Below are 27,638 nucleotides of genomic sequence, written 5' to 3' on the forward strand. Positions count from 1 at the left end.
CAAATGCAAAACACTTTACCATGATGCTGGAATGCGGCCGTCGTGGCCGTTAGGATTTCCACCGCGCCGTCTATATGAACCAGAGTCTAGTAGTCTCCTGTAACAAATTCCAATAACCTGCTGTCTCGTGAATTTAGTCATCTCGCTGGTCTAATGGAGCATATCTGCCTCCTCCGGCTGGACTGCTGCTTCCTCCCCGATTCTGCCCAACCATCCTAGTCAGCCACTCGCCTACGCGCCCTCGTGAACTTTGGCTCTCAGAGCGTAGTTGTGGCTTTCCATCTACGATGTTGACGACGGGAGGGTCAATGTCCATCGAGGGGATGTTAGCGTCTGAGCCAAGCGGCCGTCCCCGAAGGTCGAGCGAGGGCACGGGCGATCCCGCCCTAACTAGAGAACCCGTCTCAGACCTCACGCCAGGGGTTCCTACTGCCGTGCTAGCATCTCCAAAGAGCGAGTCCATATCTTCTAATCGAACTCCGCAAGTTTCGGGGTATATGAAATACACTAGTCGTGGTTAGCGTCATTGACAAGAAAGCACTACATAAACCATGTAAACCATATAAACTATACTTACCCACTACAAAACTGACCACACAGAAGAAGGCGTGCACCAGGTACAGTCGCCACTTAATCCACTCTTGAAGAATAGGCGTCATTTCACCAACCAGCCAGTTGAAAGCCCAGTTGGCAGCGGTAGACAAACTTGCTCCTTTCGATCGAATGCTGAGTGGTAGGATCTCTGGCGGATATAGCCAAGGAATAGGTCCCCATGAATAACCAAACGCGGCATTGTAGACCATGACGAAAACGACAACCAAAGTTTTTGTCGCCTCGACATCCAAATAGATAAAGTACGATACCAAAGATAACGATATTGCCATCGCAACGGCGCCTGTTAAGAGAATAACTCGACGTCCCCATCGATCGACTATATACCACGGTGGGATTGTCGAAAGGAAGTACGTTATGCCGTTGATACCAGTCATCTTGACTGCATCGTGACCGATCCAGCCACCGGACTCGAAGACATAAGGCGCATAGTACGAGATAACATTTATGCCGTTCAGTTGGGCAAGAGCTTGCGCAGACATGGCGATGAAGACTCGGGTCTTGTAACGTCGGAACATCTCCGAGTAAGATCGCTCGCCTTCCATGCGCTGGAGTAGGACGTTCATCTTGATTTCCCGATATTCCTCTCTTGCCTTGTGGTTGTGAATGTCACCGCCACCGTACAGATTTGCGATAACCACAATACCTTCCTCATCGTGGTCATTATCTAATAACCATCTACAGATGGTCAACGCAAATAGCTTAAAATTAAGGATGGATGGGGCATTACCTTGGGGATTCGACAATAATCAAACTACCGAAGCCTAGGAGGGCTCCCATGACACATTGCATTAGCAGGGGAATACGCCATGACATATCGTTCTCAATGAAGCCGCAGAAGTAGTCAACCCAGACCGACGTCGTGTAACCGATAATGTTACCCGAAAACTCGATACAGGCCAGTTTACCCCTGTTGTGAGGGGGTGAAATCTCGGATTGGTAGACAGGCACGATAGTTGATAAGGAACCAACACCCAGACCTGCGATAATTCTGCCTAACATCATCATGGGCATGTTGGCAGCGAAAGTCTGCAAAGCACCGCCGACGAAAAAGATCATAGAACCATACAGAATCGTTCTCCGCCGACCGATGATATCGCCGACTCTTCCTACTACTAGCGACGATACTAAAGCACCAATCTCAAGGATAGCGACCATCGTACCAATCTCTGCTTTCGAGGGATTCTTGAAGTAATCCCTAAAGAACGGGCCTCTACAGTAGCGTTGTTAGAGATGGAACGGTACGGTACGGTAAGCTGAAGTGAAATGATCGTTGAGCTCTTACGTGATGATGCCCGACATAACTCCTTGGTCATATCCAAACAGAAAGACACCTAACGAGACGAATATACTCGTAAAATAGCTGTGAAGATAGTCAGCACGTGTTGATCCGGGTGCTTGGGAACGCGTAATGCGAACATGAGGGGCTTGCCCGTGAGGCCGTGTATCCCGGCGCCCGGCATGATGGCGGCCAGTAAACGATCTGCCCTCGAACGGCGACGTGGAGGAACGTCAGGAACCTCGATGGCTTCTTTATCAATAGTCCCGGAAAAGGACAAGGATGTAGAAATACGACGATTACTATGTTCGGAGACGGATCTTCTAAACTGAACGCGTTTATGCTTGGGATGACGTTTCAGGACCCCCGAGAATAGGTCCTCATTTACGGAGGTATCGGCGAGGGTCTTCCGCAAGGGATCCTCCTCATCTGCCAACTGCTCTGCGATATCACCGGTATCAGTCCAAGAGTCAAAGTCGACAGAGTCGGAGGAACGTCTCTCGTGAGAGTGCTGATCTCGGTGGGCGGCCAGTAATGACGTCGATTGGGCGCCGTGGTCGGATAGATTAGTTAAAGTCCTCAGAGGAATGTTTGAGGGAAGACGGTTTGATTTTGGTGAAGGAATTTTGGGAAAGGTTGGGGCTGTTAAGCAGCAGCGCCCTCCTGCGGTTGATATTATCGATTGGAATTGAGTTGGGGGGGATGGGTTAGGGAATGCGGGAAAAGGGTGGAGCGAGTATATAGGACAAGACAAGCCGCCCAAGATTCAAAGTCATCCGGGCTTTTTGACGAGTGACGAAAGGCGTCGACAAGTTTTCGAACCAGCAACGCAGGTCGGTGGATCAACAAGCACAAGACACATGCAACACTGCGAAATCTTGGTCCAAACAAGCTGACAAGGTACCTCCACGCACTGTAGGTAGGTACAAATACAACTTTTATTTTTAAGACCAACCGGATCAACCGACCTATCCCGAGAACGGAGTCGACTTCAAGGTAATATTGATTAAATAAATAAATAAAAAACCGTAACTAGAATTGGTATTTTACTCGAATGGGGGAAAGTTAACCAATGTAAGTAGGAATAGGTAAAAATTTAAAATGTATATTGAGATAAGTGATTGAGAAAAAAGGGAATGAATTGTGAGTAAGTGAAGCAAGTTTCATAAAAAAAAGGAAAGAAAAAAAAAAGATGGCTCTTTCGGAACAGAGGGACAGATCGATAAATCCTAACCTGCAATCCCCTATTTTTTTTTTATTTTTTTTCAGAAGTTCAGGGAGTGAGGATTAACAAGCCGCTGATCTTACTGATCTTACCTAGGTAGGCGGTCTTGGGCATCTTAGCCCTTTATGAAAGATGTATTGTACTCCGTATACCAAGGCACTGTACAGCAACCTTTCTTTTCTTGCGGTAATTGCAACGGTAAGCCTTGGAGGTTTCATGGTAGCTGCGGTTCTTTGGTGTGGGGTAAGCAAACCCCCACAGCCAGACTATAGCCAGATCCTGAGCGTCCTACAACAGATGCGGTTTGCCTGAACTCACCCGTCCCTACAGCCCGAACACAGCCCTTGCCGCACCCGCACCCTCTTTTGATTACGGGTGAAAAACTATTCGACCACATGTACCATACCGTATTCTTTACATAAAACAACTGTGCTTCGTACGCCGCGACAATTCATATTTTATGAGCTGCCGCAACGTCTAGAATTATTGCTAATACCGCCTTTAGATTATATAAAGTCTTAGCCAAGCTTAGGTACCTACCTATCGTCTTCATCCGAGCTATTCCACAATTACCTAAAAGTCCTTATGTACGTACCTCTTAGATGCAAGGCAGAAAGATGGTCCATCACATGATGCGCTTAGAGTCTAGGTAGGTTTATCAGGCTTTCCCGTTTACCTACTTTGATGGGGGTCATCTTTTCTATTTTAGAAAGCCAAGCTACGCAAATCAGCCCCCATTTAGGAAGACGCATACGAAATTCTACAACATACAACACATGTCAAATCCTCTTTTTTCAATTCAACGAATGAAGCAAACGAGATGTAGAAGGTCGAAGAGAATTAGTCGGGTCAGGTGTTACTAGCTAGTTACATATTCAGCCGTCGTCTAGGTATGGCGGCTCCAGTATTGCCCCAGTCAGCCAGTCTACTCGCGTATGCGCCGGTATGCAAATAGACCCACGATAGCATCATAGCATGAAATATTGCTCCCCTTCTCCCCCAGCCGGTCAACACAAATGTCACTTGAGGGTGCAACACCCCAGAAAATGCCCCTCTTCAAAAGAAACCCTTTCCCAATCCTACAAGTTGTCTTAGATCGTTGCTCAGATGTTTGGGGAAGGCTTTGATCACGGGCGCCTTCTTACTGTAAAAGCTTTTTGAAGCCTGGAGAGTGTTCGGCTGATCATCTAATCTAGTGTTTTCCACTCAGTCTCCCCCCCTTCACCCCCTCCCTCCAATTCCCCTCACCCCAGAGTCCCTGAGTTTACACGCACGTGGAAAGGAAATATATACTAGGGTATGGTTGAAGTTCTTGAAGACTTATTACTACTAGTCTAGTCTAGCATCTCAAAACTCACCACTTTTAATCTCATTGACATCTAGTAGCACAGACATGTTTGTTTAAGCTTACCTAGGCCTGATCAGAAAACCCACCTTTAGGGCTCGTTCTCACAAAGGTTATCATTTATAGCAAGTTCGGGCTATGCTACACTCAGGTGTAGGTAAATGGCTTTCGAGTTACACCATTGTGCGCAATCGTTCAGACCCGGCATTTTTCGAGATTTAAATGAACCTTTCGACTTAACTATCAACTACCATCAACAACTATACGCTTACTTATAATTTATCAGAGCATCTGCAAACTCCGCTCTAGTTCGTTGTTTTCTTGCGTACCCTTCCAAGCTATTCATCCGCCCTCCGAAACTAGAAAGCTAGAAGGATAAGTCTACTATTAAGCATTGAGTGGTCAGATGGCAAATAAAAGCCCAAATTAAGAGCGGGCTGAGCACCACTCATCATCGGCCACTGACGTCGAATACGTTAGATACCGCGATCTGAGAGGTACAAAGAAATATGGCTGAAACGTTGCGGTTCCCTGCCATTATTTTACTACGCGCGCTGCCGCTTCAATTATTCCCTAAATATCAAGGACCCGGATATTGAATCTTGAATGCATACCATCGCGATAGTCATTCGGGCGTTAACATCCTTAGCCAGCGGTAAAGGGTAACTACTTTGAGACACTTGAAGACATCAATTGGTTGCGGCGCTCTAAGTGGCTTATGAGTCCAGACTCTAGAGCAATGCTTTACAATAACTATCATTTAGATATATTGTGCGATACATTCTTGCGGTTTTGAATGTCTCAAATCGGCTTCCATTAGATACCATTCGAACCGCCGTTAAACCATTAGAATCACCAATATGGTAACTAGTGGTTGGTGCGCTTGATCTACATGTAAGGCGTCTATGTAATGTATGTATGCATTTCTGGCAAACGGACCGTACCTAGGCGAATTCATCCAAGATTGCATAAAAGACTAACCTAGGGTCGGCGGGTAGTGCTGACCTTGATCCAGGGAAGGGTACGGCGCAAACCTAAGGTCTACGGGTATCTCAAGCAACCATATTGGCGTACCCCGGTATTCAACGGCCCTTCCCATCGTCATGCCCGTGTCACATTGTATGTAGGTACGGACCTTACACGGATCCGTACATACACAACCCAGTTCATTAAAGATACCTCAGACTACAATATCTTGGTATCAATAGCCCCCAAGCGATGCTACCAAATACCTATATTCCCAACAATCACAACAGAACGTGTTATCGAACATGTGGCGATGGGACGCAAGGTACTACTAGTACTACTATGTACGAACAGCTAATGGGATAAAATGTTGTCATCTGTAAGTGGCGGGACAGCAAACCTTGTTATCGCGAAAGGCTACAATACAGTTCATCACGCATGAAGATGATCCAATCCAAATCATTTTACAGGTTGATGGATCCCTTAGCCTAGCTCCCACACCTAACTCTTCCAAGCCATTCCATGAAGGATATGTACAGCCTTTTTATTTTATGCAAGACATCGTGCTGATCTGGTCCTCTGGTTGGTGAACACTATTTTTTTTTTCGTCAACCATTCTACGGCAAGGCACGCTAGGGCAGTCTATTGAGGTTATTGAGTTCACATCAACTTACAAAAGTATAAGCGGTAAGTCCTGGAACTTAACGCTATCTTTTATCTTTTGATGCTCATGCCTCATGCCCGGACCTCAAGGCCCATACTATTATACTATTGTGATAGCCCTGGAACTAGGTAAACTACCTACCTAGCTGCCAAGGTAGGTAGGTACCTGTAGCAATGATGAATTTTTGGCGCGAATAAAATCGCAAGAGTGGTGAAATTGAAATTTGGCCGTTCCCCCCCTGCAAAACCCAGACAAACTAGATTTCTTATCCCTGTTCATAATATATGCCGAATCGCGTTGTTCCTGCCTCTTTTCCCAGGAACAATAAGACCTCAAGTGACCAAAATAGGTTTGGAACAATTTAAGGAGACCCGCTGTTCCTAATTTCTACCAACCAGAATCAATTCCTGCCTTCCTCGTCTGCTCACTTTTTCGATACCTAAACAGCTAAAGTAGATTACTTACCAAGTCTACTACGCCATTACCTACACAAGGTAGCTTCGTCTCTCTCGTTTGTAGAAGGCGCCAGGGGATCCCCAAGTTCGGCCAAGTTTGGCCTATGAATATCGAATCACCCTAATAACTTGGCCCCGGACCTCATTTCTACCCTCTTCTACCTAAAAATTAACACATCAACTCACTTTCTTGGAAAACGAAGAAGTCATCACGATTAGGTTCAAAGTACCATAATTGGGAGAGGAAGGGAGTTTGCGGGGGAATACTACTACTACTAATAATAATAATCAAGCTACGGTACATCATAACCAATATTCAACCTTGGTTTCATTTCCAGCCCCCAGACCGATCCGAGTCTGAGAGCAAACGCGGGTAAGGCCTGCGCTTCTCACCTATCTGCTATCTGGCACAAGGCAAGATCCACAGCAATCTCTTGCCACAACAACTCTAATTCAGAATACGGCCCCGGCTCAGCTTATCACGGACCTGCGCACGTTCGGATATCTTTCTATCGACAGGCTAAGAAAGTAGAGTATTATTCATCACAAATCCCGTACTCCCACGAACCATTTCTACCTCGTTCAACCATTGATCTTTGCGCGGTTCCCTCGCGCCGCCGCAACGCAAAATGGGGTCGACGAATTTCGGTAATTTCGACGTATGTCTTCCTCAACTTCATCATGGACGATATTCTGCCACTATGCTCACAAGGCGATGCTAACTTTGCTACTTAGGCGTTCTGCCGCGATTCGACTTTACCTGTCTGCAACGTATGTCCACCTAGTAACACGACTATGCAATGTCCCGCCGAAAACCCGATAGGTATCGCTAACATACGAATCAGGTTCTCTCGGAGAGTCATACTCAACGAGGCGGATGGGGTGGTTGCGAACTACGAGGCATCCCTCTTTCTGGCGATGACCGTTACTTGGGAAATCTAGGTTCGTCTGGTTGCTACAAACTAAGATGAATTCCCGCTAATAAAGAGCAGGGTCGATATTACTTTGCGGCATCGCCATTGTCGTGTCAATATGGCTATTGTTACGCTCGGAAAGAAAGAAGGCTGCAGTTGGCCGGAGGTCCGTGTTGGTTCCTTTCACTTCCCAGGCCGTTTGACTGACTCGGCTGCAGGGAGATGCAATTGTTCCTAATCGGTTTCATCATAATCGAGATATGTGAAATATTCACTGTCGGGGAGTTTCCTCTCAATGCGACAGTAAGGATTGTACGCGATATCAATCAAATTAACCCTACGGACTGGCCAAACTAACCTAATTACGCAGGCCTTCACTGGAATCCATATCGGAATGATTATTGCGACGACATGGATTCTACTACTCAATGCTATTGTAGGATATCAAATCCTTGATGATGGCACGCCACTTTCCATAGGACTCATGCTCCTCTCTGGTGCTGTCCTTTTTGTCGGTACCGGTTATATCACTCTCGATACGGGATATCACTGGACAAGCAAATTTATTACCAGGGCCGACGATCATTATCGAAATATCGCGCTTTACGTGCTTTACCAGCTTGCGCCGCTCGTTTTTCTTGTTGCCTTCTACGTTTTGGAAGCTATCCTCGTCCTCAGAATCCTGGGTGAGATCCGACCCATGCTTTACCTCACAGGCGCTGCCGTTTTGTTTGCCATAGGCCAGATCTTCAACTACGTTATCAGCCCGTACATCTGTAACGGTACCAGTGGCAAGATTGACGGGGCGTTATTTCAGACGCTCTTCACGTTACTCGCGGTCGTGATGGTATGGGCATTCTGGTCGAGCATTACCGAAGACGACTGGCCGATTGCCAGCCAGCCTACAGGCTATCCTTAATTCTTGTCCCTCATTTCATTTTTATTGCGGCGTTGGCGTTCCGGTTCACCAATATACCCTATTCTCGTTCTCTTCTTTTCATTCCTTGGTTGTCTCCCATTGGCAAAGATGCCATTTTCGAAGGAACAGCAGCAACAAGAAAAAAAATACCATGACAAATTTAATACACGTAGAAATACTCTTTTATCTTATGCAAAGGGCCGGCCGAAAAAAAGCACGGTTGCATGCGCGATGCGAAGTGAAGGGGAGCAAGCTTGGAGGAGAGGGGTTGCATATTTGCCATTCAATAGTTGGAGAGAAGCTTAAAGGTCTGGTTGAGAGAGTGGTTGATAGTATGGTTGATAGTATACCCCGGATATGTTGCGACTGATGTATATGAGGTCGTGTTGGTACAGTTGAATAGTTTCAAGCCTGATGAGCCATGTTAGCTCTTTTGTCCTTCAAGGTACCTACTATTTTTCATGCGGCATGACGTGAATGAGCTGGTATTATTCTACATTCTAATGTAATAAGCACAAAATTTTATGTACCTAGGTAAGTACGATGTTATGTACACCTCTTATCTAGAGCTTTTTTAATTAGCTTAGATTTAAAGAGCTAAATACAAGGCTGTATATTTTTTTGGCAGTACTAGGTATGTAGCATTTCAACAAGGAAGCTCTGCAGCCTTGCCTTCTGAACCTTTGCATACCCAATTATTCCTTGTTATTTTATCCACACATTCCATATCCAAAAGTTGATTAACGTCGTTTAGAATCTACCCCCCTTCTCCTTGATAACGCTACGCTAGAGATTATCATACACTGTTTGCGAGTTTGGGGTTATGGTGTCTTTTAACCCTCCTCTCAACAATGCTCTCTTAAGGTTAAGGTGCTGTAGGAAACTTCCCGCTGCGCATCTGCCTTAGGCACCTCATTTAGAGCTTAGGTCTCTCTTCCTCCCTTTTTCTCTTCTTTCTTTCCCAACTTCATAATACAAGTTGCTCCCGACGAATATTACGGATCTGCTACTCAGCCACTGCCAACCTCTTCGAAACTCGAATCACACAAGCACGAACTTAATTAAACCCGAAGCGTGATTAGACCATGGCCGATTCTGATGGAGAATACCAAGCTGATGACGCCTCCGATGACGAGTTCGGGAACCACCAGGTAACATCTGGCACGCGAAACGATGCACGATCGCGGAATCGCACTGAAAAGGGCAAGAAGAGTGTCCGAAAAAATGCTAAAGCCGCCTGGGAAGATATTCAACGATCATGGGATACTGTCGTCGAAGATGCCGACGGCACGCTCGCAGGAGCTATCGAGGGCCGCGCCGAAGCGGAGAAACGTGCGCGGTTACTAAAGGACACGACGCCTTTGCAACGTGGTATAATACGACATCTTGTTTTAGTTATCGACATGTCCTTCGCCATGCTCGAGAAGGACTTGCTACCCAGCAGATACGAGTTGACCATGGCCTACGCCTCCCAATTCGTTAGAGAATACTTCGAGCAGAATCCCATCTCCCAGTTAGCGATTATAGGCATGCGAGACGGCGTCGCGGTCAGGATAAGCGATATGAGCGGGAACCCAGCAGACCACTTGGAGAAGTTGCAGGGTTGGGTCAAGCAAGACCCTCAGGGAAACCCAAGTCTACAGAATGCCTTGGAGATGTGCAGGGGTGCACTATAGTGGGTTTCTACAGCTTAACCGGAAAGGATGAAGGAAGTGGAATGACTGACGATTTTTTCTGGGTATAGCCACACACCGTCGCATGGAACGAGAGAGGTCGTGATAGTCTACGGCGCATTAATGTCCAGCGATCCGGGAGACATACATGAGACGATCAATGTTTTAGTCACCGACAAAATACGCGTATCTATCGTCGGCCTCGCCGCGCAAGTAGCTATCTGCGACGAGCTCTGTTCGAGGACAAATGGAGGAGATAACTCCAGCTATAGTATAGCTTTACACGAGGAGCATTTTAGAGAGTTGTTAATAGCCATCACGACGCCCCCTGTCACGCGGACCCAGGAGCAGAGTAATGCAAGCTTACTCATGATGGGTTTCCCCTCGAGGACTCTAGCGGCCGGTGGTAGTATCCATTACTGCGCGTGCCACAACCGACCAACACGCGAAGGTTACGGCTGTACGCGCTGCGGATCTCGCGTCTGCAGATTACCAGCAGAATGCCCTGGTTGTGGACTGACGCTCATCTTATCCACACATTTAGCTCGGTCATATCACCACTTATTCCCACTGCGCAACTGGGTCGAGGTGCCGTGGTCAGAAGCTAAGCGATCCAAAGCCTGCTACGCGTGTCTGACGCCGTTTCCCGAACCGCCCGACCCCAAAAAGGGCAAAGGAAAGATTACGATCAAGGGCAAGGAGAAGACCGGCACCGCCCCGATACTCCCGCCCCTCAAAGGTCTTAGCGAGTCTAGTAGGTACGCGTGTGAGGTCTGCCGAAACCACTTCTGCATCGACTGCGACCTCTTCGCCCACGAAGTCCTGCATAACTGTCCCGGGTGTCAGAGCGATACCAGGGACATTAAAAACGGTGACGCAGCTGCTACCGCCGGCACCAGTAGCAGTAATGGCGCGAATGGAGAAGCGCTGGGGAATAATAGCGCGATGGAGATAGATTCTTAGATCCTTGGATGACTCTGAAGAAGAAAAAGAAGAAGTTGGCGTAATGCGAAATAGACGATAAGTATATCAAATCAGGCCTTCCACGGGATTGTTGGCGTAGAAGTTTTGTTGTTGTTTTGCTTAGAGGTTGGGGGAGAGGTTCCTTTTCGATGATTCGATGACTCGATTGAATGCCCGTCCTTTTATTTTTCTTCGGATACGATATAAACACGACAGAAAAATAACCAACCGAACCGAACTTGGTATTACTACTACTACTTCTACTACTATTGCATGGGGGGGAGGTGGGCGTTTAGGGGGACCCGTATTATAGCAAGCAACAGCAACAGCAACAGCAACAACTGTTGCTGCTGCTACTACTACTTACCTTAGTTATACTAACTACTACTGGATAAGTAGGTTAGGGGATTTACGCCGGACTTGCTCGGGGATGAGGAGGTTAATTCGTATAGAATAGGGCGCTATATGCGCTACCGATATCTAGTTCGGGATGGGAAGCAAAAGTATAGAGATGGTATCCGAATGAACGGCAGAAACCCAGGCAGGTAGCTAGAGGTAACTAGCTACAACTTTAGGTAGTTATCCTATTTACAAAGAGGTTTTGTACCGGGTTACCTACCACCTACCTCCTAATACATATCCTAACATTAGGTACCTCTGTAAAGCGTGATCCTCCCCTGACGATCTCACACCTCAAATGGAGGTATATTAACGATACGGTGTATAGAATTTATAAATCAATGGATTGATCCGTATTTGCTGCGTTATCGTGCCATGGTCTCGTTAATTTAGGTACCTGACCCATGTAGGTATCTATCCTAGGTTATTAAGTATATCGTACATTTATATGTCCCCTTCCACCATATCAAGACAGAGGAGGGTTATTCCCATCACCCACCCGCCATCTTTCCAATTCCTCAAACTGACTAACTAACTAACAAACTACATACCTAGAGATAAGTAGGTAGAGGTAGGTATGTACCCTACAAGTTCCCCCTCTGAGCTTGCTCCCGCTCGATAGCCTCGAACAAGCTCTTGAAGTTCCCGGCGCCGAAGCCGTCGAAATCGCGGCGCTGGATGATCTCGACGAAGACGGTGGGGCGGTCCATGAGCGGCTTGGTGAAGAGCTGCAGGAGGTATCCGCCCTCGTCGTAGTCGATGAGGATGTTGAGCCGCTGCAGGGTCTCGAACTCCTCCTGGAGCTCCCAGGTCCTCTTCTCTGTGCGTAGGCGCTCCCGCATCGTCTCGTAGTACGTGTCCGGGACGGCGATAAACTCGACGCCGCGGGCGCGCATGGCCGACACCGCGGACACGATGTCTGGCGTCAGCAGCGCGATGTGCTGGACCCCGGGGCCCGAGTTGAACACGACGAACTCCTCGATCTGCGATTTCTTTTTCCCCAGCGCCGGCTCGTTGATGGGCATCTTGACGACATCGTTGGCGCTGCTCATCACGATACTGCGCAGCGCGCTGAACTCCGTGCATATCTGGCTGTCATCCACCGACCAGAATCGGTGGAACGACAGGCACCGCTCATAGAAGTCGCAGGCCGCCACCATCTCGTCCCACGACTGGTTGCCGACGCAGTGGTCGATGCAGGCTAGGTCGACGCGCGGTAGGGATGTGGTAGACGGCGGCGAGGAGCGCGCTTGGAAACCCGGGAGGAAGGGCCCCGTGTAGTTCCGCCGCGAGATCAAGGTATGTGTCGTGTCGCCGTAAGTCCGAATCACGGCTGTTAGCACGTCGCCGTGCTGCTTGTCGCGCTGGAGCGTAGGGGGTTGGACGGAGACGGCGCCTTGGGATATGGCGTGGTTGTATACGCCCTCCACGCTATCAACTTCGAAGGCAACGTCACGTACGGCGTCGCCATGTCTCTCGAGGTGGTCGTGCATCTCCTTAAGTTGTTTCCGCTCGTCTTCGGTGATGGGTTCATCTTTAGGCAGGTAGGCGTACGAGCGGATCGGCGACGTGAACACAAAGCGGATATCACCGCAGGCCACGACGTGTGATGTGAAATATCGGCTGCCAGTTTCTAAGCCGCGGTACGCAACCGTCTCAAAACCAAAGAGCGTAGTGTAGTACGAGGCGGCCTGCTTCGCGTTACCTACCCACCAGGTGACATGATCGTAGCCCTGGAAGTTGGGTACGCCGGCCTGTACGGCATACCCATCTGCGTACGAGGAGTACCTAGGGGGAGATGTAGAGATCGCGGAGGGTGCCATATTTGTCGGTTTGACTTAATGTATAGAGTTGGTTGAATTATACTCCCCAGATATTGCTTAAGGAGGTAATAGTAGTAGATATGTGTAGGGAAGAGAGGATAGAGATGGACTATGAAGGTGCTGAGGTATATAATGTGATACTGAATACAACATTTGGACAGAGGAAACCTTAAGGGGTAGAAATACGCATGTAAGATACCTTCAATATCACCTTACCTAATACAAGTCGTCTATCCTACCCGATCTATTGCCTTGACAGTATAACGGTTAAAGCGGGATAGGCCAGGAATTCTGGGTCGGGACGAATTCCGCACCTCTTTCCCTTTCCCGTGCTTCCTGTTCTTGCGTGGCAAGGAACGTCTCGGGCGAACATGACTGGGAAAGGGTTGTTGGACGGACATTTCAGAAAGCTAGCTGACCGACCCGTTCGACGTGATAGGGTCGTTGGAGCCTCTCAACCTAAATTTGGCGGCTGCGGAAAACACCGACGTCAGACTGCCGAAGCTAGCCGACCCCCGTAGCCCACCCTCCCCGGGGCCCAGACCACATGCACATATCCCGACGCCACCCATTATCTAGACGCACGCCACCCATTGTCTAGACGCCCAATAACACTAAATGGGTTGGTGCGGTTAGAAGGGGAAGAAAGGTTATCCCTAGAGGTGGGGAAACGAGGATGCCTGCATGCATAATAACGGAATACAGAGGCAAAGCTCTCAAGTGGTGCTGCTGACCTATCATTAATCAAATAGGCCGTCCTGCAGGGCATATTTGTCGCATTTTCCATTCCATTTATTCAAGACCATTCCGGTTGATATTTATCGATTTACTGTATGACCGACCATATCATAGCCATAGCCACCATATTCCTGCGACGTAATCCGTTCCGAAGTACTTTAATACCCATTCGTCGTCATAATAATCTAGCTCGGCTTAGAAACAACCTGGTATGGCGGCAAGCTCCCTTAGTCGACGAGACTTCAATGTTCTCGAGAAAATCAGAGATCCGGAGTCGAATCCAACGACAGCTGTCCTCATAGACCCAACTTTACCCAAGGATCCGAATATAACGGACACGTCTGTATATGACCGTGTATCCCAGAGAGAGCGCGATATCGTATTGGCTATGCAACAGTTAGAGATGCAACTAGCCGGCTTGCAGCCGGCGTTAAAAACGGAGCCGATACAGGAATATCGAAAATGCCTGTCCAAGCTCGGAGAACTTATAACGGAATACCCCAAATACGCTAGCGCCCGAAATAATCGAGCACAGGTTTTTAGGAGGTTGTACGGAGATACACTGCTCCTATCTGATAAACAGGATTCGAGAGGGTTGTTGGGTGATGTCGATGAGCTTGAGAGATCTCATGCGGCGGACCTAGCCCTTTCTGATCTGGACCAAGCCATTGCCTTGCTAACACCTAAGAGTCTCTTCGTAGCGGTCTCGCCACAGGCTGGGAAGACGTTGTCACTTGCGCATACCCAACGGGCAGCAATTTACCACATGACCTTCAAATCCCTTCAAACTGGAAGCCAAGTTCGGATAGCCGGGCGAAAAGAAGAGGCGTGGACAAAGAACGACTTCGAAGAGGCGGCATCGAGAGATTTTGCTTTGGGAGGAAGATACGGGAACGACATTGCGAAAGGCTTGGCTGTGAGTACTAATCCTACCGCCAAGCTTTGCGGCCAGATGGTTAGAGAGGCTATGAAGAAGGAATATGGTCCCGCGTATGCTTCGTGATGGGTCCGTTTAGCCACATTATAACAGCCCGTCCGTAACTCTATTAGAGTACCTCGGAAACTACCTAACATAGGTAGCCATCGAAAGAGCTGGTACGACTGGAACCATTAATAATTCGATTCGCTGGCGAACTTCTGGCTGTTCGCCGTATCCTGAAGCACCAACTTCCTATCTCTCGTTTCTTGTTACCGCATGTACCTAAGTCAATGGACTCATCGAGACTGAGTATGCTGCACAGGAAAACGCCCATGGCAGACTCGATTCTGACTGGTTAGGGTATAATTGGGTAGTGATTAAAAAGCCCTTGGGGCTTAAACTTAGAAAGTACCTGATATAGGTAGAACAACCCATCACTTGAATAGTGATGAACAAACATACACAGACGTTGAATGAGACGAATAGAACACCCAATTATTATCCGAAGTGCAAGTCCCGACCTATAAGGTGTGAGAGACGTGATAACCGGCTGATTGTGATGTAGATATTATTGTTTCAACTGGCTGAATAGATTACTGACTCGTCTAAATAGAAATTAGTTGTATGCTAGAAGAAGATGTTTGATTTCCTATGTATTATATGAGATATGAAATATGAGATATGAGATATATACCTCTTCCCAGCTTCGATCGTCTGCTGTGTCGTTCTACCCTTTTCTTTTCCTTCACGGTTAATTCTTGTAGCTGCTGCCCCGAGTCCTATCGCAAGTGCAAAGATAGGGTCTCCTACGCGGGAGATGATGTACGTTGGAGGGGCCATTTTGAATTATATGAAATTGTATAGTATTTTTAATGAGAAGTCGTTTTTATAGCAATATGGTTGTGTCTGCTTATGAATAAGAGGTAAGTGAGATAGGAGGTTATCTAAACTTTTGGTGTTTTATTTTTAAAGATGAATCTTTGAGCTTTCCTTTCTCCTTCCCCACTTTAACTTTTTTTTTGTCAAACATCAGGTACATAGTAGGTACAGCTCCGTGTTATGCACTCAAAAGCTCGGACCACATAATGCAGCCCAAAAGGTCTCCCCACCGCACACAATCAGGCCAATCAACTAATGAACCCTTCCTTCGCTTAATTTTCTCAGGCACATTTTGGATTTTCTTAGCCCATCGCAAACCACCTTTACTATCGAATTCCTTCTCAATCGACCAGTTCGCCAACCCACCGACAACACCTCGACTTCCCTTTCGACAAACGACGACAGCGGAGCCGACAAGATGAAGTTCCTTAAGGTTGGCCGAGTAGCCATCATCACCCGTGGCCGATACGCCGGTAAGAAGGTACGTAACTAAAGAGGATGAAGAAATGTCATTTTTGTTTGTTTGTTTTGAAGAATTTTTAAGAATTGCTGGATTTTGGGGGAAAGGATGGATCGGATTTGGCACGACTACGACAATCGACGAGTCCACGTCGGAATTATTATTGCACAACCACTTCAGCAATTCGCCATGATTGATTTTACACCATATCGAGCTATATAATATATATATATATATATTATACACATACGCTATTAGAACTAGCAGAAAGGAATTGGGGAACATTATTCTAACGAAAATCCGCTCTTCCAGGTCGTCATCATCCAGCCCGTCGACAGCGGCAACAAGGCACACCCCTACGGCCACGCCCTGGTCGCGGGCATCGAGCGCTACCCCTCCAAGATCACCCGACGCATGTCCAAGACGCGACAGGACAAGCGAAACAAGATCAAGCCTTTCATCAAGGCTATCAACTACAACCACCTGATGCCCACACGATACACTCTTGAGCTCGAGGGCCTCAAGGGCGTCATCTCCGGCGAGACCTTCAAGGAGGTCAGCCAGCGCGAGGATGCCAAGAAGAACGTCAAGAAGGTCCTCGAGGAGCGGTACACGAGCGGCAAGAACAGATGGTTCTTCACTCCTCTGAGTACGTATTCCCCCTTTTACTTCTCCACACGGGATCTCCATACATCTACTACCTATATCTCTCTCTCCCTTTAAGAGTAGAGTTATGAAGAGAGTGATACATAGAGATTTACTTTGCTTTATTTTTAATTTTTAATTTTATATATATAAAAAAGAGGGAAGAAAAACTTATACTAACGCTCAATCAGAATTCTAATCCTTTCGTCTGCATTACTTCCGTCGTTCGGTCTTAAGGGGGGTTCGGTCTGGGATGTAAATCGCATCATCAATGGCATTAGGAAACCACCTCAAAGGGGTCACATGCTCTGAATTCATAAATATGAAAAATGAACACGTCTGAATGAATGAACCAAAAAAACAAAAAACCCTGCTGCCTTCCCTTTCCCTACGTCTCGGCCGTACTCGAGTAACTTTTGTGTGCTACCCCTCGCGTTTGCCTCCTTTGCAAATAACCGAGAGTGATCTTCAAAACCCATCTCAACTTGAGACTGACCGAAGCTTCGGTTGATCGTACTACTTCCGGGTTTCTGGGATCAGCGCTCCAAGTTGTAATCAATCGGTTAAAATGGGTTTCCTGGATTGCCCGTCTAGTCGCTTAAGTATTTTCGGAATTTGTCGCTTACAGAGGACCAAAACCGTTTCATACAGTAATACAGAAATAACTATTGCCATATCCCTAAGTAGAATCCGTAAACCCCATCCCATACCAAGGCATATTTTTACGTACAATACAGCTTAAGACTTCCATATTGTAAGGGAGTTTTTGTAGTACAACACGACATTAAGCCGGGTTTTCAGAGTAGGTATACCTACCTACCTAGATAGCCTAAATTAGGTATGTATAGGTACCTATATACATCACATTTAACCCCTTGTAGAATGCGCAAATGATGATGAATTAACGTGCGAATTTTAAGTATCGTTTTCATTCAGGTCTAATACCTCCTAGGCTCTCTAAGTTACATGAAGACCAGCCCTGTCTGTCGTGATGTGAGCAGATGCAAACCCGACCCTTGCAATTGCCCGGTGACGCCATTGTCTGCTATCTATAGCCGTACAAAAAACACCGTGGTTTAACTACCCTTTCATCAGTGTCCACGGCAAAAAAGAAAAAGGAAAAATCTCTCCAACTACTACCATCCCCCTCCTCGAAGATGAATCGGAAAATATGTGTAATTATGTACCCGAAGAAAAATCAGGGGAAACGCATACCAGGTCATCACGTAGCGTTCACCCGTCACACCCAAGTTATCATAGAACCCGAGCTATAACCCCCATCCACCTAGAAGATTACAAAGGCATACGGTGAAAGGAGAGGTTTCGTTGACACATATTCACTCATGAGGAAACGCCTAGCTTCTCAGCAGCACCAGAAAGATACTGCGAGGGGTCGTAGGCGTAGTTAGGGGCCAAACCTCCGAAGAGGATGAACACAAATAGTAGCGCTGCCGCAATGACGACAACTTTGCGTAGAGCAGGGCGGGTAGCACCGAACTCAGCCCACTGTCGGCCAGCTTCACCAGCATATCCCTTGATAGCCTCAAGACCAAGCTTGTAGTAGACCATGCCACCGAGAGCAATGGTGTAACCAAAGGCCTGGAGACCGGAAACAGGAGTACCCCAGATGATCATAGAGGCTACGACCAGCATGACATCCTTGAGGACACCGCAAAGGGTCATGATAACCGCAGAGGTCTTGCCAATCTATAGAACTTATTAATCCATGGAATATATTTTTTCTTGGCTGGATATTTTAAACTTACCAAGAAGACAACTGAGACGTTAAGTAGGAAGGCACAGAGACCGTTCAAGAAGAAGGTGAAGAGACCAACGTGGTAAACTTCAGCTAGAGAGACTTTGGGGACCTCCCAGATAAGCGCAACAACACCGTTCATGACAGCGCAGATGGGGGCGAAGTAGTATAGAGAGACGAGAGGATCCATCTTGTACTCGGCAGAGCTCAGCAGGGCCTGAACGAGGTTGAGACGGATAGCTTCGAACAAGAGACCTCCCAACTGGTAGAAGAAACCAATCCAGACGAATCGGATCTCACCGAACGAGGCAATCATGACACCAACAACAATGGCGGACACGTTGAGGAGTTGCCTCAAGTTGGGGGGTGCAAGACCCATGGCCCAGCTGGAAAGCAGGACAGCGACGGGAGTAGTGGCCTATTGTAATACCTCGTTAGCGAATGTGTACCTCCGTAATCGAATCTTCGTAGTATTCGTACCTTGATCATCTGGATGAAAGCGACACTGAGGTACAGGTAGGTCAAGTTACCGCATATCAAACTTAAGCTGAAGAAGACACCGATAGGAACGATAGCACGAAGGTAGACGCGTCCAGTCATCTTAACAGACTTGCGACCATCGAGGAGGCTAGTGTAGCGCGCCATTAGTTGTGTCGCGATGGTTGCAAAGGTCAAGTGGTAGGTGGTTAAGATGACGGGATAACCTAAAACGCCTGTTAGATCCTATTTACTGAGCTAAATCGATATAATTTCAAGGTTCTTACGGAATTCGAGCGTGTCGAGAATCCATTTGTTGAACAGAATGACAGATGACGAGAGACTGATCCATACTCTGCAGCGACTTGTTAGCTACGCGTCTTGCTTTATCAAAGGGATCGTGACTGTGTATTCATTCGGGACTCGACATACGCAACGTAGAAAGCCGGGTGGATAGCCGCCTTGGGAGGTTGAGGCTTGTCGGCCTCGGGGTTCGTGGTGGGCAGGATGGGGCCCTTTGGTTCCGGTCGGGGAACCTCACCTGAGGTACGACTCTTGTCGTCCGCCATTTTTATTGATTATTCACGTCTTAGGTGAAGGTTGAAGATGTGTCGCGAGAGCGATGTAACTAGATTAAAAAAAAGGGGACAGAATGAATTGAAGAGGACACGGATAATGAATGAGCGACAAGGCCAAGCCTGCTGAGACCAATTAAAGATTTAGATGAATTTGGAGGGTGGCGTTACTGTTTGCAAGTCTTGCAGTAAGTATCGCCGAGTGTCAACTATTATTTCCTCTCTTCCTTTAAACTTCAAAAAATATGAAGTTTTTTTTTGGTGTGTGAGGAGGAAAGAGATTCACCAACGACTGGAAGGGGAAGCAGTGGTGACGAAGGAAAAAGAGAGGATGGATAAAAAGAGAGAGGATTGCAAAAAAAGAGATGGTACGGCTAATAAATTTTTAGAATGGACGGTACTGTACAGTGGACAGTGGACAGGCTTATCCAGGCTTACTCAATTAGGGACACTAGGTAAGCTGGTACCTAAGTCACCCTTTTCAGTGGTACCTGTTTACATGTATCCCGCACAATTTTAGCCGTCCCAATTGAATTAGAGCTTTTAAACACGGTCCCATCATCCAGTGCGTGCCTTTTGCTTAGGTACAGGCATATCTTTTTTTTTCCTGCTCTCGGGCTGTGCCTTTAGTGCATGAGAGGTACTTGTTAGTGGACAGTTGTGTACGACCTATGCATGTCGAGGTACCGGTGAAGGGAGGACGGTGTATAGGTACAATCACAATCTAATCCACCCCCACTAAAGCTCATTCCCTGGAATTCCCTCCGTGCCAGGGGTATCAGGGGCTAATAATTGCGTGGCGTTGCCCTAAATGAACTAGTGCGAAATGAGGAAATATCTAAAACCTGCAATCAACAGCCACTGATGTCGTTTCTAGGAAGCTCTCATTTTATCATTGGCCAGCGGTGTGGTGGCATTGAATACATGTATCCCTCCCCCACGGCAGCAGGGCAGCTACAGAACCTGGCCTTGGAACACTTTTGTGGTTCGTCCAATACAATTTTAGAAGATTGCAATGCTCTCTTTTTGAGCTGGTTACCTATTACCTACTTGTTTCAAGATAACACTCCAAAAAGAGGTCTTATAACTTTAATGATGGACTTTTTTTTTTGTGCTAGAAGTAGGACTAACAGCATTCTTCGCTTTTTTGAAGTTCGTGACTTGTAAGTCGAAATATTATTGTAGGTATTGTAAGTCCATTTTAGGCTTCCCACAGGTTCTCTCTATTCCTAGTTCGTTACACTACAAATTGTACCGCTTAATGGGATTGCTAACTCCGCTGTGACGTAGTTTCAACCGAAAAAAAAAAAGAAATCAAAAAAGCTCCGATTTCCAACGATGCTTTATGGACGGGTCAGTCAAGACTAGGCCACCAGAGGCTATCGTGAATACTAGATATGAGATTACGCGGGGTCCTTCACACCATTTACGTCCGCATGGCAGACTAAGCGTTCGGATTTTGATCTCCGTCCTCTCCATTGGCCACTTGTCGCGGGTTGTGGTCGTAAGGTTTGTTCGTATCGAACGTCATCAGAATTCTCTTCGGCCCAAAATACGAGATGCAAGCAAGGTGTGTACCTTACCTCTATATATATTATAAGGTACCTACCTAGGTAAACTTCAAAGCCGCGTATAGGTATCGGATTTGAGGCTCTCGATTCGATACATCCAACCTTCAAACGTTCCATCGCCGCGAATTACGCCGGTCCCGTCGCGTGCCCGCGTCCGCCCATATCACAGTTGTTGACACTTACGTATGTTTTAGTCAATGTCTCGCTGCTGACTGAGTGGCATAGCTGAGCGGCATCTTGCGTCCCAGGCAAACGGTTGCCCATGCAGCCATGTTGCAGATAAATAATATTAGGTAGATTAAGCACATAGATGCAACAGCCCCTATCCTCGTTGGTTCCTTGTCGCAGCTCAGGCAGGCTTTATTCAGCTAAGTAAGCGATTTTTAATGGCGTCGGCTGCTGCATGTCAGCCCTTTTTCTTCGCCTACGCTGCTGCTGCGTCCAACGTACGATGTAATGTACACTAACCGTTGGACGTTGTTCGCCACGTGCAATAAGTGCCTTGGTTTGTTAGAAGGTCTGTCCGCGGTGTATTACGCCTGCAGATACCAATATAATTATCATAATTTATTACCGTGCTTTGAAAAATGAACATTATGCGGGATAATGGTATGATGTAAGAGGGTTACCCCTGGCTTGCTTTGTCCAGGAACAGGCTCAAGCTATGCTCATGTTACGCCAAAACTACGCGTACAGCTGTTTCTGATTTAATTCAATGAACTTTCTACAATGCTCAAAGTGACAGACAATTAAGCATTTATTACCTATGTGAGGTATCTATGTTCGCGGTAATTTTTGTATATTTATAGTAGCCACCCTAACAATGCTAAGCCATTAAGCCATCAAGCCATACTATGTAAAGCAAGAGATCAGATCGGTACAGTATGGATTAGATATCTGCATCTTTGACTGCCCGACATTTCCTAGCCTCCCCACTATACTTTGACTATCGTCATCTCCTATGTATACCTAGTGTAGATATTAGTTTATTTAATTAGGGATTCACACATTGTACGTATACTCGAAAGTTATTCCCAACTCGGTTTCAGCAGAACTAAAACTAGGGTATTTCGGGTATTACTTTTTGAGCCGCCAGGCGGACGAGTGGGACAAAATATAAACTTGAGACGGCGGCTTGGGCAAGTTTGCAAATCTTGACCGTCGATCTCGCGGAGCTAACCGGTCCTGAGGCCCCAACTAGAAGTCAGGAAGTCTAAGTTGAGAGAGTTGAGAGGGATGGCCAAACTTGGCACTGCCATGAGCGGAAAAGAAGATCGACAAAGGGCTGATGTACAGGTACAAATACAGGTACATGGCTGGGGCATGGAAAATAGCCATCGAACCTGGGCATGGGCGGGACACGACCTTATCGAAATTAAACGATCTTCAAATTCCCAATTTAGGTGACGAATGCAACACGTTAATCGCCAAAGCGACAAGACAGCTAGGAAGCGGATAGGTGGTTGGAAGCCACGCATAGATGATAGAACTTAAGAAGAGCTTACTCCGATATTAGTTATTTTATTTGGTAGATAATTGCAACACCAACTTTACACCAACTTTAGATGCCGGGGGTTCTAGAGCTGGCTGGGCTTGTGGTAGATTCATTTTTCTGGGTATCTCCTCACGAAGTCGTTCCCCCACCGCTTGAGTTGCGGGAGAACCATGCAACGCACATACTGCAAGAAGAACTGTCCTGATAGCTCCAGTGTGGAGTTTGGCATACCGCACCGGGGAGAAAGCGTCGGGGGAGAAAAAAAAACACCGGGGAAGAAACGTTGGGGTTGACGACGACGATAACGGTGAAGCTGTTGGCCGGTAAAATGCGCAATAGCATCTCCTACCGGGCTTGTCTTTGCATGCAACACGTGGTATCACCAAGACGCCATAGAGAAAGGCGATAGGTAATCGAGGAGACAATTGAGGAAAGATAATGAAACCCCACGACGGTAAGCACATGCTATCTATTTCAGGTCGTCGAGGCTAAAATGTCGTGCGCGATACATTTGGAGGCTCGATGGTTGACGCGTACAGGGGGTGGGTATGAGCTTCATCTTACTATAAGATTGCGGGCAGGGGTTTCCCGGCGGTCGTTGATCAACCCTCACTTTTACTATTAATGCTCTCTTTACTTGCAGCCACACAACCCCGAATTCGCTCATATCCTGCCATCCTGCCATCCTACCTGGCTTTATCAGCCTTGCTATCTCTTCTTCCTGGTCTCTTCACATGCGGGTATGTCCAAGTGAGTTAACATACATGTTAGATGTAAGTAGTTGATCAGCGACTAGCGATCGTCATAACATATTGCTCGCCCCTAATTGAGGAATTTATTGCCTACCTAGGTAGGTAGGCATGTAGGGAAGAGTCTCCTCTGCTCCTAAATTTTACCCCTGAGTTGCTGACTCGTGGCTCGTCAATGGTTGCCCGAGAAGAAAAAGAAGAGGCAAACTAGCGGTAACTAGGCGGTGTTCATGAGTACTAAAATTCGTGCTACTCAAGCGAATCATGATGGTATCGAGGTAGTGAGGAACTAGGCACTACCTACTTTCGACTTTGACCACTCCAGAGTTCAGAGTCCAGCAGAGTTTCGACGGGAAACCCGTTACCCTTTGGTCCCTGCATCCGCCTCAAACAATCTAATCTTGTCTTCCAGCAAATACCTAACTTTATCTTGGATCTTTTGATTTAGCCACACCGTTTTATACAAAGTCTCGATTGCTCCAATATTCGGTTGTACTCCCTTGATTGTGTTACCTTTGCGTTTGCGAGGTAATATATGTAAATAAATGTACACCTAATTCATGTTGTACTTCTGTGTATATTCTCTCTCTGCTAGGGCTAGGTTTTATTTGATATGCCTCTATTAGGTAGCAACGATGATACCTGATAAAGAACTGGAAGCTGAGGGTTATTAAAGACTGGGGATTAAGACTGGAGGTACTTTTCTCGAGGAAAAATGTCCACATATTTCAGCCACTGAACACTTGTACACTCTATACCCCATACAGATGCAGGGTTGCAGGTGCAGGTACCATCTTTACCGAATTAAGTATCAGACCCCATCCAATTGGGCGGATGAATGTTGCCAAGTTGCGGTTTACATGACGGAGAGACAGGGGTGGCTTGGTGCGTGGGGCGCACACAACCTGCTGCAGGCCTGCACCACTGCACCACCCACTGCACCACCCACTGCACCACCCACTCGCACTAGCCCTGTACCCAGCTTAGGGTGGCACTAAAGTATCATCCACAATTTTAGTTTATCTAGTACCCCTCCAAAAAATAAGGTCCAAAAATATTATAGAAAACACCAACGCTGCTCTCTCCTATTACTTGGTTTCTCTTCCATTTGAGAATCCTCCTTGTCTGCCACACCCATTCCATTCGCGTATAACTTAGAGTTATAGACGGGCTTTATCCTGTAACATTCATTGACTTGGATAGTCTCTCATCCGTTCTTTTCGCCTTGTAAAGACCCTTCTGCCTTCCCACGTCTCTTGAACCTGATCGTCTTTCCCCGCCTTGGCCTGGAAACCATATCTATCCAAATAAACCAAGGACAAGATGTGTGCAGACATGTAAGTTTCCTGGTTTCATACCAAGGGGAAAGAACTCCCAAAATCTTTATTTCTTAGGAAAGTCTAACTGACTGACATTACTTCTCTGATAGTAACGTCGACGTTCTCGTTATCGGTGCTGGCCCTACGGGTTTGGGTGCTGCGAAGCGCCTCCACCAGCTAGTATGCCCTCACCGCCTTTCAGACTGATGTGCACTTTTGGGCTAACCTCTACTAACAGAACGGTCCTTCATGGCTCATCATTGACTCCAACGAGAAGGCTGGTGGTCTTGCCTCTACAGATGTCACTCCTGAGGGCTTCGTAAGTTTATACCATTTTCCAGCTCGTCGTGCCTAGCGAGTAACTAACCTTGGGTTCTATGCTATAGCTCTACGATGTCGGTGGCCACGTCATTTTCTCTCACTACAAGTACTTCGACGACTGCATCGACGAGGCCCTCCCCAAGGAAGATGACTGGTACACTCACCAGCGTATCTCCTACGTCCGCTACAAGGGCCTCTGGGTTCCTTATCCCTTCCAGAACAACATCTCCATGCTGCCTAAGGAGGACCAGGTCGAAGCTCTCGATGGCTTGATCGATGCTTCCCTCGAAGTTCGCGTCGCAAACACCAAGCCTAAGGACTTTGACGAGTGGATCATGCGCATGACCGGTGCTGGCATTGCCAACATGTTCATGAGGCCCTACAACTACAAGGTTTGGGCTGTTCCCACTACTAAGGTAAGCTATACTCTCGTACAAACCGGGTCTTTGTACCTTTTCTAACCCCCAACGCAGATGCAATGCCAATGGCTGGGCGAGCGTGTCGCTGCCCCTGACGTCAAGAACGTGGTGAAGAACGTTGTTCTCAACAAGGTTGCCGGTAACTGGGGCCCCAACGCCACTTTCCGCTTCCCCGCCCGTGACGGTACTGGTGGTATCTGGATTGCTGTTGCAAACACCCTCCCCGATGAGAAGAAGCGCTTCGGTAAGAAGGGCGAGGTCACCAAAGTTGACGCTACCAAGAAGGTCGTCACCCTCAAGGATGGCACCACCATTGGCTACGACAAGCTTATCTCCACCATGAACGTCGACCAACTGGTTGAGTCCATGGGCAACCAGGAGCTGGTTACCCTGAGCAAGGGTCTGTTCTACTCTTCCACCCACGTTATTGGTGTTGGTCTCCGAGGTGCCCGACCCGAGCGTATTGGTGACAAGTGCTGGGTAAGCCATTCATTCTATCTTGCTTTTGACACGTAGCGAACTATAACTAACTATTGTAGCTATACTTCCCCGAGGACAACTGCCCCTTCTACCGCGCCACTATCTTCTCCAACTACTCCCCCTACAACCAGCCCCAGGCTGATGTCAAGCTTCCCACTATCCAAATTGCCGACGGCAGCAAGCCCGTGAGCACTGACCCCAAGGAGGGACCCTACTGGTCTATCATGCTTGAGGTTTCGCAATCATCGATGAAGCCGGTCGACGAGGCCAACCTGCTCAAGGACTGCATCCAGGGACTGATCAACACTGAGATGATCAAGCCCGACGATGAGATTGTCTCCACCTACCACCGCAAGTTCGACCACGGTTACCCCACACCTACTCTTGAGCGTGAGGGTGTTCTGAAGCAACTCCTCCCTAAGCTTCAAGACCTCGACATCTACTCGCGTGGCCGCTTCGGCAGCTGGCGATACGAGGTTGGCAACCAGGACCACTCATTTATGTTGGGTGTTGAGGCTGCCGACCACATTGTCAACGGTGCGGTTGAGCTTACTCTCAATTACCCTGACTTCGTCAACAGCCGCCAAAACACCGAGCGCCGCCTTGACCAAGGCCCTCTTTCTACTAAGAAGAACGGTACCTCTCTACCTTCTCACTCGAAGTAAGAAGTTATCTACATGGGTAGTTAGGATGGCCCGGAGACGCGTACTCTCTTGACTTCTATAGTTATAGATATTAGAAGAACTAAAAAGGAGTTTTTCGTTGAGAACTACATAGGGCATGTAGTTGTTTCATGTTTTGATGAGGACGATGGGTGGCGGGATGCTGTAACGATTCTGACTTGATCTTGCAGTAACGAAACGGCATGAAAAGCCGATATTGCTAGGTTGTTCATCCAAAAGGACTTATTAATGAATAAAAATAAATTTATGAGCTTACCACTTATTCATCGACGCAGAGGTTTAATCTGTCATGTGATAATGAGCTGATAGGTTCGAAACAATAAATACTACCTATACCTAAGGTACCTCTAATATGATAGGAGATGAAACGCCTATGCCATCATCAACCTAGGTGGGTATGACACGGATGGGAATTTGTAACGCCCTCTACCTTAAGTACCTAACTCAAATGCAGGGATTTCTTGGGTTACAATAGGTATTGTACAATGCATCCATAGAGTATCTGAAGCCGTACAGGTTCAGATGTTCTGGCCGGTTAATATATGCTTGTTATCCTAAGGTTAAATCATGGCATACTGCTAAACGTGAGAATATACCGACCGTCTCTTTATTGTTATATTGTTATATAATATTGCTACTAAGCGTTCCATTTTAGAATGTTGTCAAAAAGAGAAGTTGTAAATTACCTAAACTAGGTAGCTAAATTATACTACCTAGTTAGTTGAGACTACCTAACCTAGTAGTGGGGGTTAGAGAGTACGTAGGTACATACCTGCAATGTAGTGTGGTAATGCCGCTCTGCTACCTAACCCTGCCACTTGTATCAACCCTAGTGCTGGGTAGAAATACATGGATAATTTGGATTCGCCGCCAAGGCTTTTCGTCCTTCCTTCTTTGCTGCACAACTTCGTCATG

General features: G+C 47.1%; 9 protein-coding genes across 9 annotated transcripts; 5 read left to right on the forward strand and 4 right to left on the reverse strand.

The window, feature by feature from the left end:
• Positions 1-133: 133 nt before the first annotated feature.
• Positions 134-4,511, reverse strand: F4812DRAFT_455653 (sugar transporter-domain-containing protein; the record flags this gene model as incomplete). Its single annotated transcript, XM_047936859.1, has 6 exons — positions 134-507; positions 578-1,290; positions 1,343-1,825; positions 1,898-1,975; positions 2,032-2,533; positions 4,475-4,511. 6 exons carry the CDS (start codon positions 4,509-4,511, stop codon positions 134-136), a joined length of 2,187 nt encoding a protein of 728 aa, XP_047793855.1.
• A 2,664-nt stretch (positions 4,512-7,175) lies between these two features.
• F4812DRAFT_455654 (chitin synthase III catalytic subunit) lies at positions 7,176-8,379 on the forward strand (the record flags this gene model as incomplete). Its single annotated transcript, XM_047936860.1, has 6 exons — positions 7,176-7,205; positions 7,282-7,317; positions 7,392-7,488; positions 7,539-7,626; positions 7,679-7,772; positions 7,831-8,379. 6 exons carry the CDS (start codon positions 7,176-7,178, stop codon positions 8,377-8,379), a joined length of 894 nt encoding a protein of 297 aa, XP_047793856.1.
• Positions 8,380-9,004: 625 nt separating this feature from the next.
• On the forward strand, positions 9,005-11,015 carry F4812DRAFT_467577 (TFIIH basal transcription factor complex, subunit SSL1; the record flags this gene model as incomplete). Its single annotated transcript, XM_047938675.1, has 2 exons — positions 9,005-10,054; positions 10,124-11,015. The coding sequence occupies exons 1-2, from the start codon at positions 9,465-9,467 to the stop codon at positions 11,013-11,015; spliced, it is 1,482 nt and encodes a 493-aa protein (XP_047793857.1). The 5' UTR covers positions 9,005-9,464.
• A 423-nt stretch (positions 11,016-11,438) lies between these two features.
• Positions 11,439-13,442, reverse strand: F4812DRAFT_183183 (4-hydroxyphenylpyruvate dioxygenase). The gene is made up of 2 exons (XM_047930046.1): positions 11,966-13,442; positions 11,439-11,828 (listed from the first exon to the last, which is right to left on the reverse strand). Exon 1 carries the CDS (start codon positions 13,235-13,237, stop codon positions 11,999-12,001), a length of 1,239 nt encoding a protein of 412 aa, XP_047793858.1. The 5' UTR covers positions 13,238-13,442; the 3' UTR covers positions 11,439-11,828; positions 11,966-11,998.
• A 470-nt stretch (positions 13,443-13,912) lies between these two features.
• Positions 13,913-15,010, forward strand: F4812DRAFT_183257 (uncharacterized protein). The gene has a single exon (XM_047930047.1). It carries the CDS (start codon positions 14,187-14,189, stop codon positions 14,976-14,978), a length of 792 nt encoding a protein of 263 aa, XP_047793859.1. The 5' UTR covers positions 13,913-14,186; the 3' UTR covers positions 14,979-15,010.
• Positions 15,011-16,054: 1,044 nt separating this feature from the next.
• On the forward strand, positions 16,055-17,729 carry F4812DRAFT_414481 (ribosomal L27e protein family-domain-containing protein). The gene is made up of 3 exons (XM_047932890.1): positions 16,055-16,254; positions 16,546-16,882; positions 17,070-17,729. Exons 1-3 carry the CDS (start codon positions 16,192-16,194, stop codon positions 17,075-17,077), a joined length of 408 nt encoding a protein of 135 aa, XP_047793860.1. The 5' UTR covers positions 16,055-16,191; the 3' UTR covers positions 17,078-17,729.
• On the reverse strand, positions 17,730-20,123 carry F4812DRAFT_414484 (TPT-domain-containing protein). The gene is made up of 5 exons (XM_047932891.1): positions 19,544-20,123; positions 19,399-19,466; positions 19,115-19,338; positions 18,645-19,052; positions 17,730-18,585 (listed from the first exon to the last, which is right to left on the reverse strand). Exons 1-5 carry the CDS (start codon positions 19,678-19,680, stop codon positions 18,220-18,222), a joined length of 1,203 nt encoding a protein of 400 aa, XP_047793861.1. The 5' UTR covers positions 19,681-20,123; the 3' UTR covers positions 17,730-18,219.
• A 2,624-nt stretch (positions 20,124-22,747) lies between these two features.
• On the reverse strand, positions 22,748-23,652 carry F4812DRAFT_183336 (uncharacterized protein). Its single transcript, XM_047930048.1, has 2 exons — positions 23,517-23,652; positions 22,748-23,438 (listed from the first exon to the last, which is right to left on the reverse strand). The coding sequence occupies exon 2, from the start codon at positions 23,214-23,216 to the stop codon at positions 22,779-22,781; it is 438 nt and encodes a 145-aa protein (XP_047793862.1). The 5' UTR covers positions 23,217-23,438; positions 23,517-23,652; the 3' UTR covers positions 22,748-22,778.
• Positions 23,653-24,489: 837 nt separating this feature from the next.
• On the forward strand, positions 24,490-26,983 carry F4812DRAFT_414494 (FAD/NAD(P)-binding domain-containing protein). The gene is made up of 6 exons (XM_047932892.1): positions 24,490-24,838; positions 24,931-25,000; positions 25,059-25,139; positions 25,207-25,557; positions 25,615-26,040; positions 26,100-26,983. The coding sequence occupies exons 1-6, from the start codon at positions 24,825-24,827 to the stop codon at positions 26,703-26,705; spliced, it is 1,548 nt and encodes a 515-aa protein (XP_047793863.1). The 5' UTR covers positions 24,490-24,824; the 3' UTR covers positions 26,706-26,983.
• Positions 26,984-27,638: the final 655 nt, after the last annotated feature.

Source organism: Daldinia caldariorum, assembly GCF_022478825.1.
Source record: "Daldinia caldariorum strain CBS 122874 unplaced genomic scaffold F4812scaffold_2, whole genome shotgun sequence".
NCBI classification, from domain to species: Eukaryota; Fungi; Ascomycota; class Sordariomycetes; order Xylariales; family Hypoxylaceae; genus Daldinia; species Daldinia caldariorum.

Coding starts and splice junctions, on each gene's coding strand:
- F4812DRAFT_414481 (XM_047932890.1), top strand. CDS start 16,192: ATGAAGTTCCTTAAGGTTGGCCGAGTAGCCATCATCACCCGTGGCCGA. Junction 16,255..16,545: donor GCCGATACGCCGGTAAGAAG/GTACGTAACTAA, acceptor CCGCTCTTCCAG/GTCGTCATCATCCAGCCCGT.
- F4812DRAFT_183257 (XM_047930047.1), top strand. CDS start 14,187: ATGGCGGCAAGCTCCCTTAGTCGACGAGACTTCAATGTTCTCGAGAAA.
- F4812DRAFT_183336 (XM_047930048.1), bottom strand. CDS start 23,216: ATGTGCTTACCGTCGTGGGGTTTCATTATCTTTCCTCAATTGTCTCCT.
- F4812DRAFT_414494 (XM_047932892.1), top strand. Junction 25,001..25,058: donor CGAAGCGCCTCCACCAGCTA/GTATGCCCTCAC, acceptor CTCTACTAACAG/AACGGTCCTTCATGGCTCAT. Junction 25,558..25,614: donor GGGCTGTTCCCACTACTAAG/GTAAGCTATACT, acceptor CCCCCAACGCAG/ATGCAATGCCAATGGCTGGG.
- F4812DRAFT_414484 (XM_047932891.1), bottom strand. CDS start 19,680: ATGGCGGACGACAAGAGTCGTACCTCAGGTGAGGTTCCCCGACCGGAA. Junction 19,467..19,543: donor CACCCGGCTTTCTACGTTGC/GTATGTCGAGTC, acceptor AAGTCGCTGCAG/AGTATGGATCAGTCTCTCGT. Junction 19,053..19,114: donor CTTTCATCCAGATGATCAAG/GTACGAATACTA, acceptor GTATTACAATAG/GCCACTACTCCCGTCGCTGT.
- F4812DRAFT_183183 (XM_047930046.1), bottom strand. CDS start 13,237: ATGGCACCCTCCGCGATCTCTACATCTCCCCCTAGGTACTCCTCGTAC.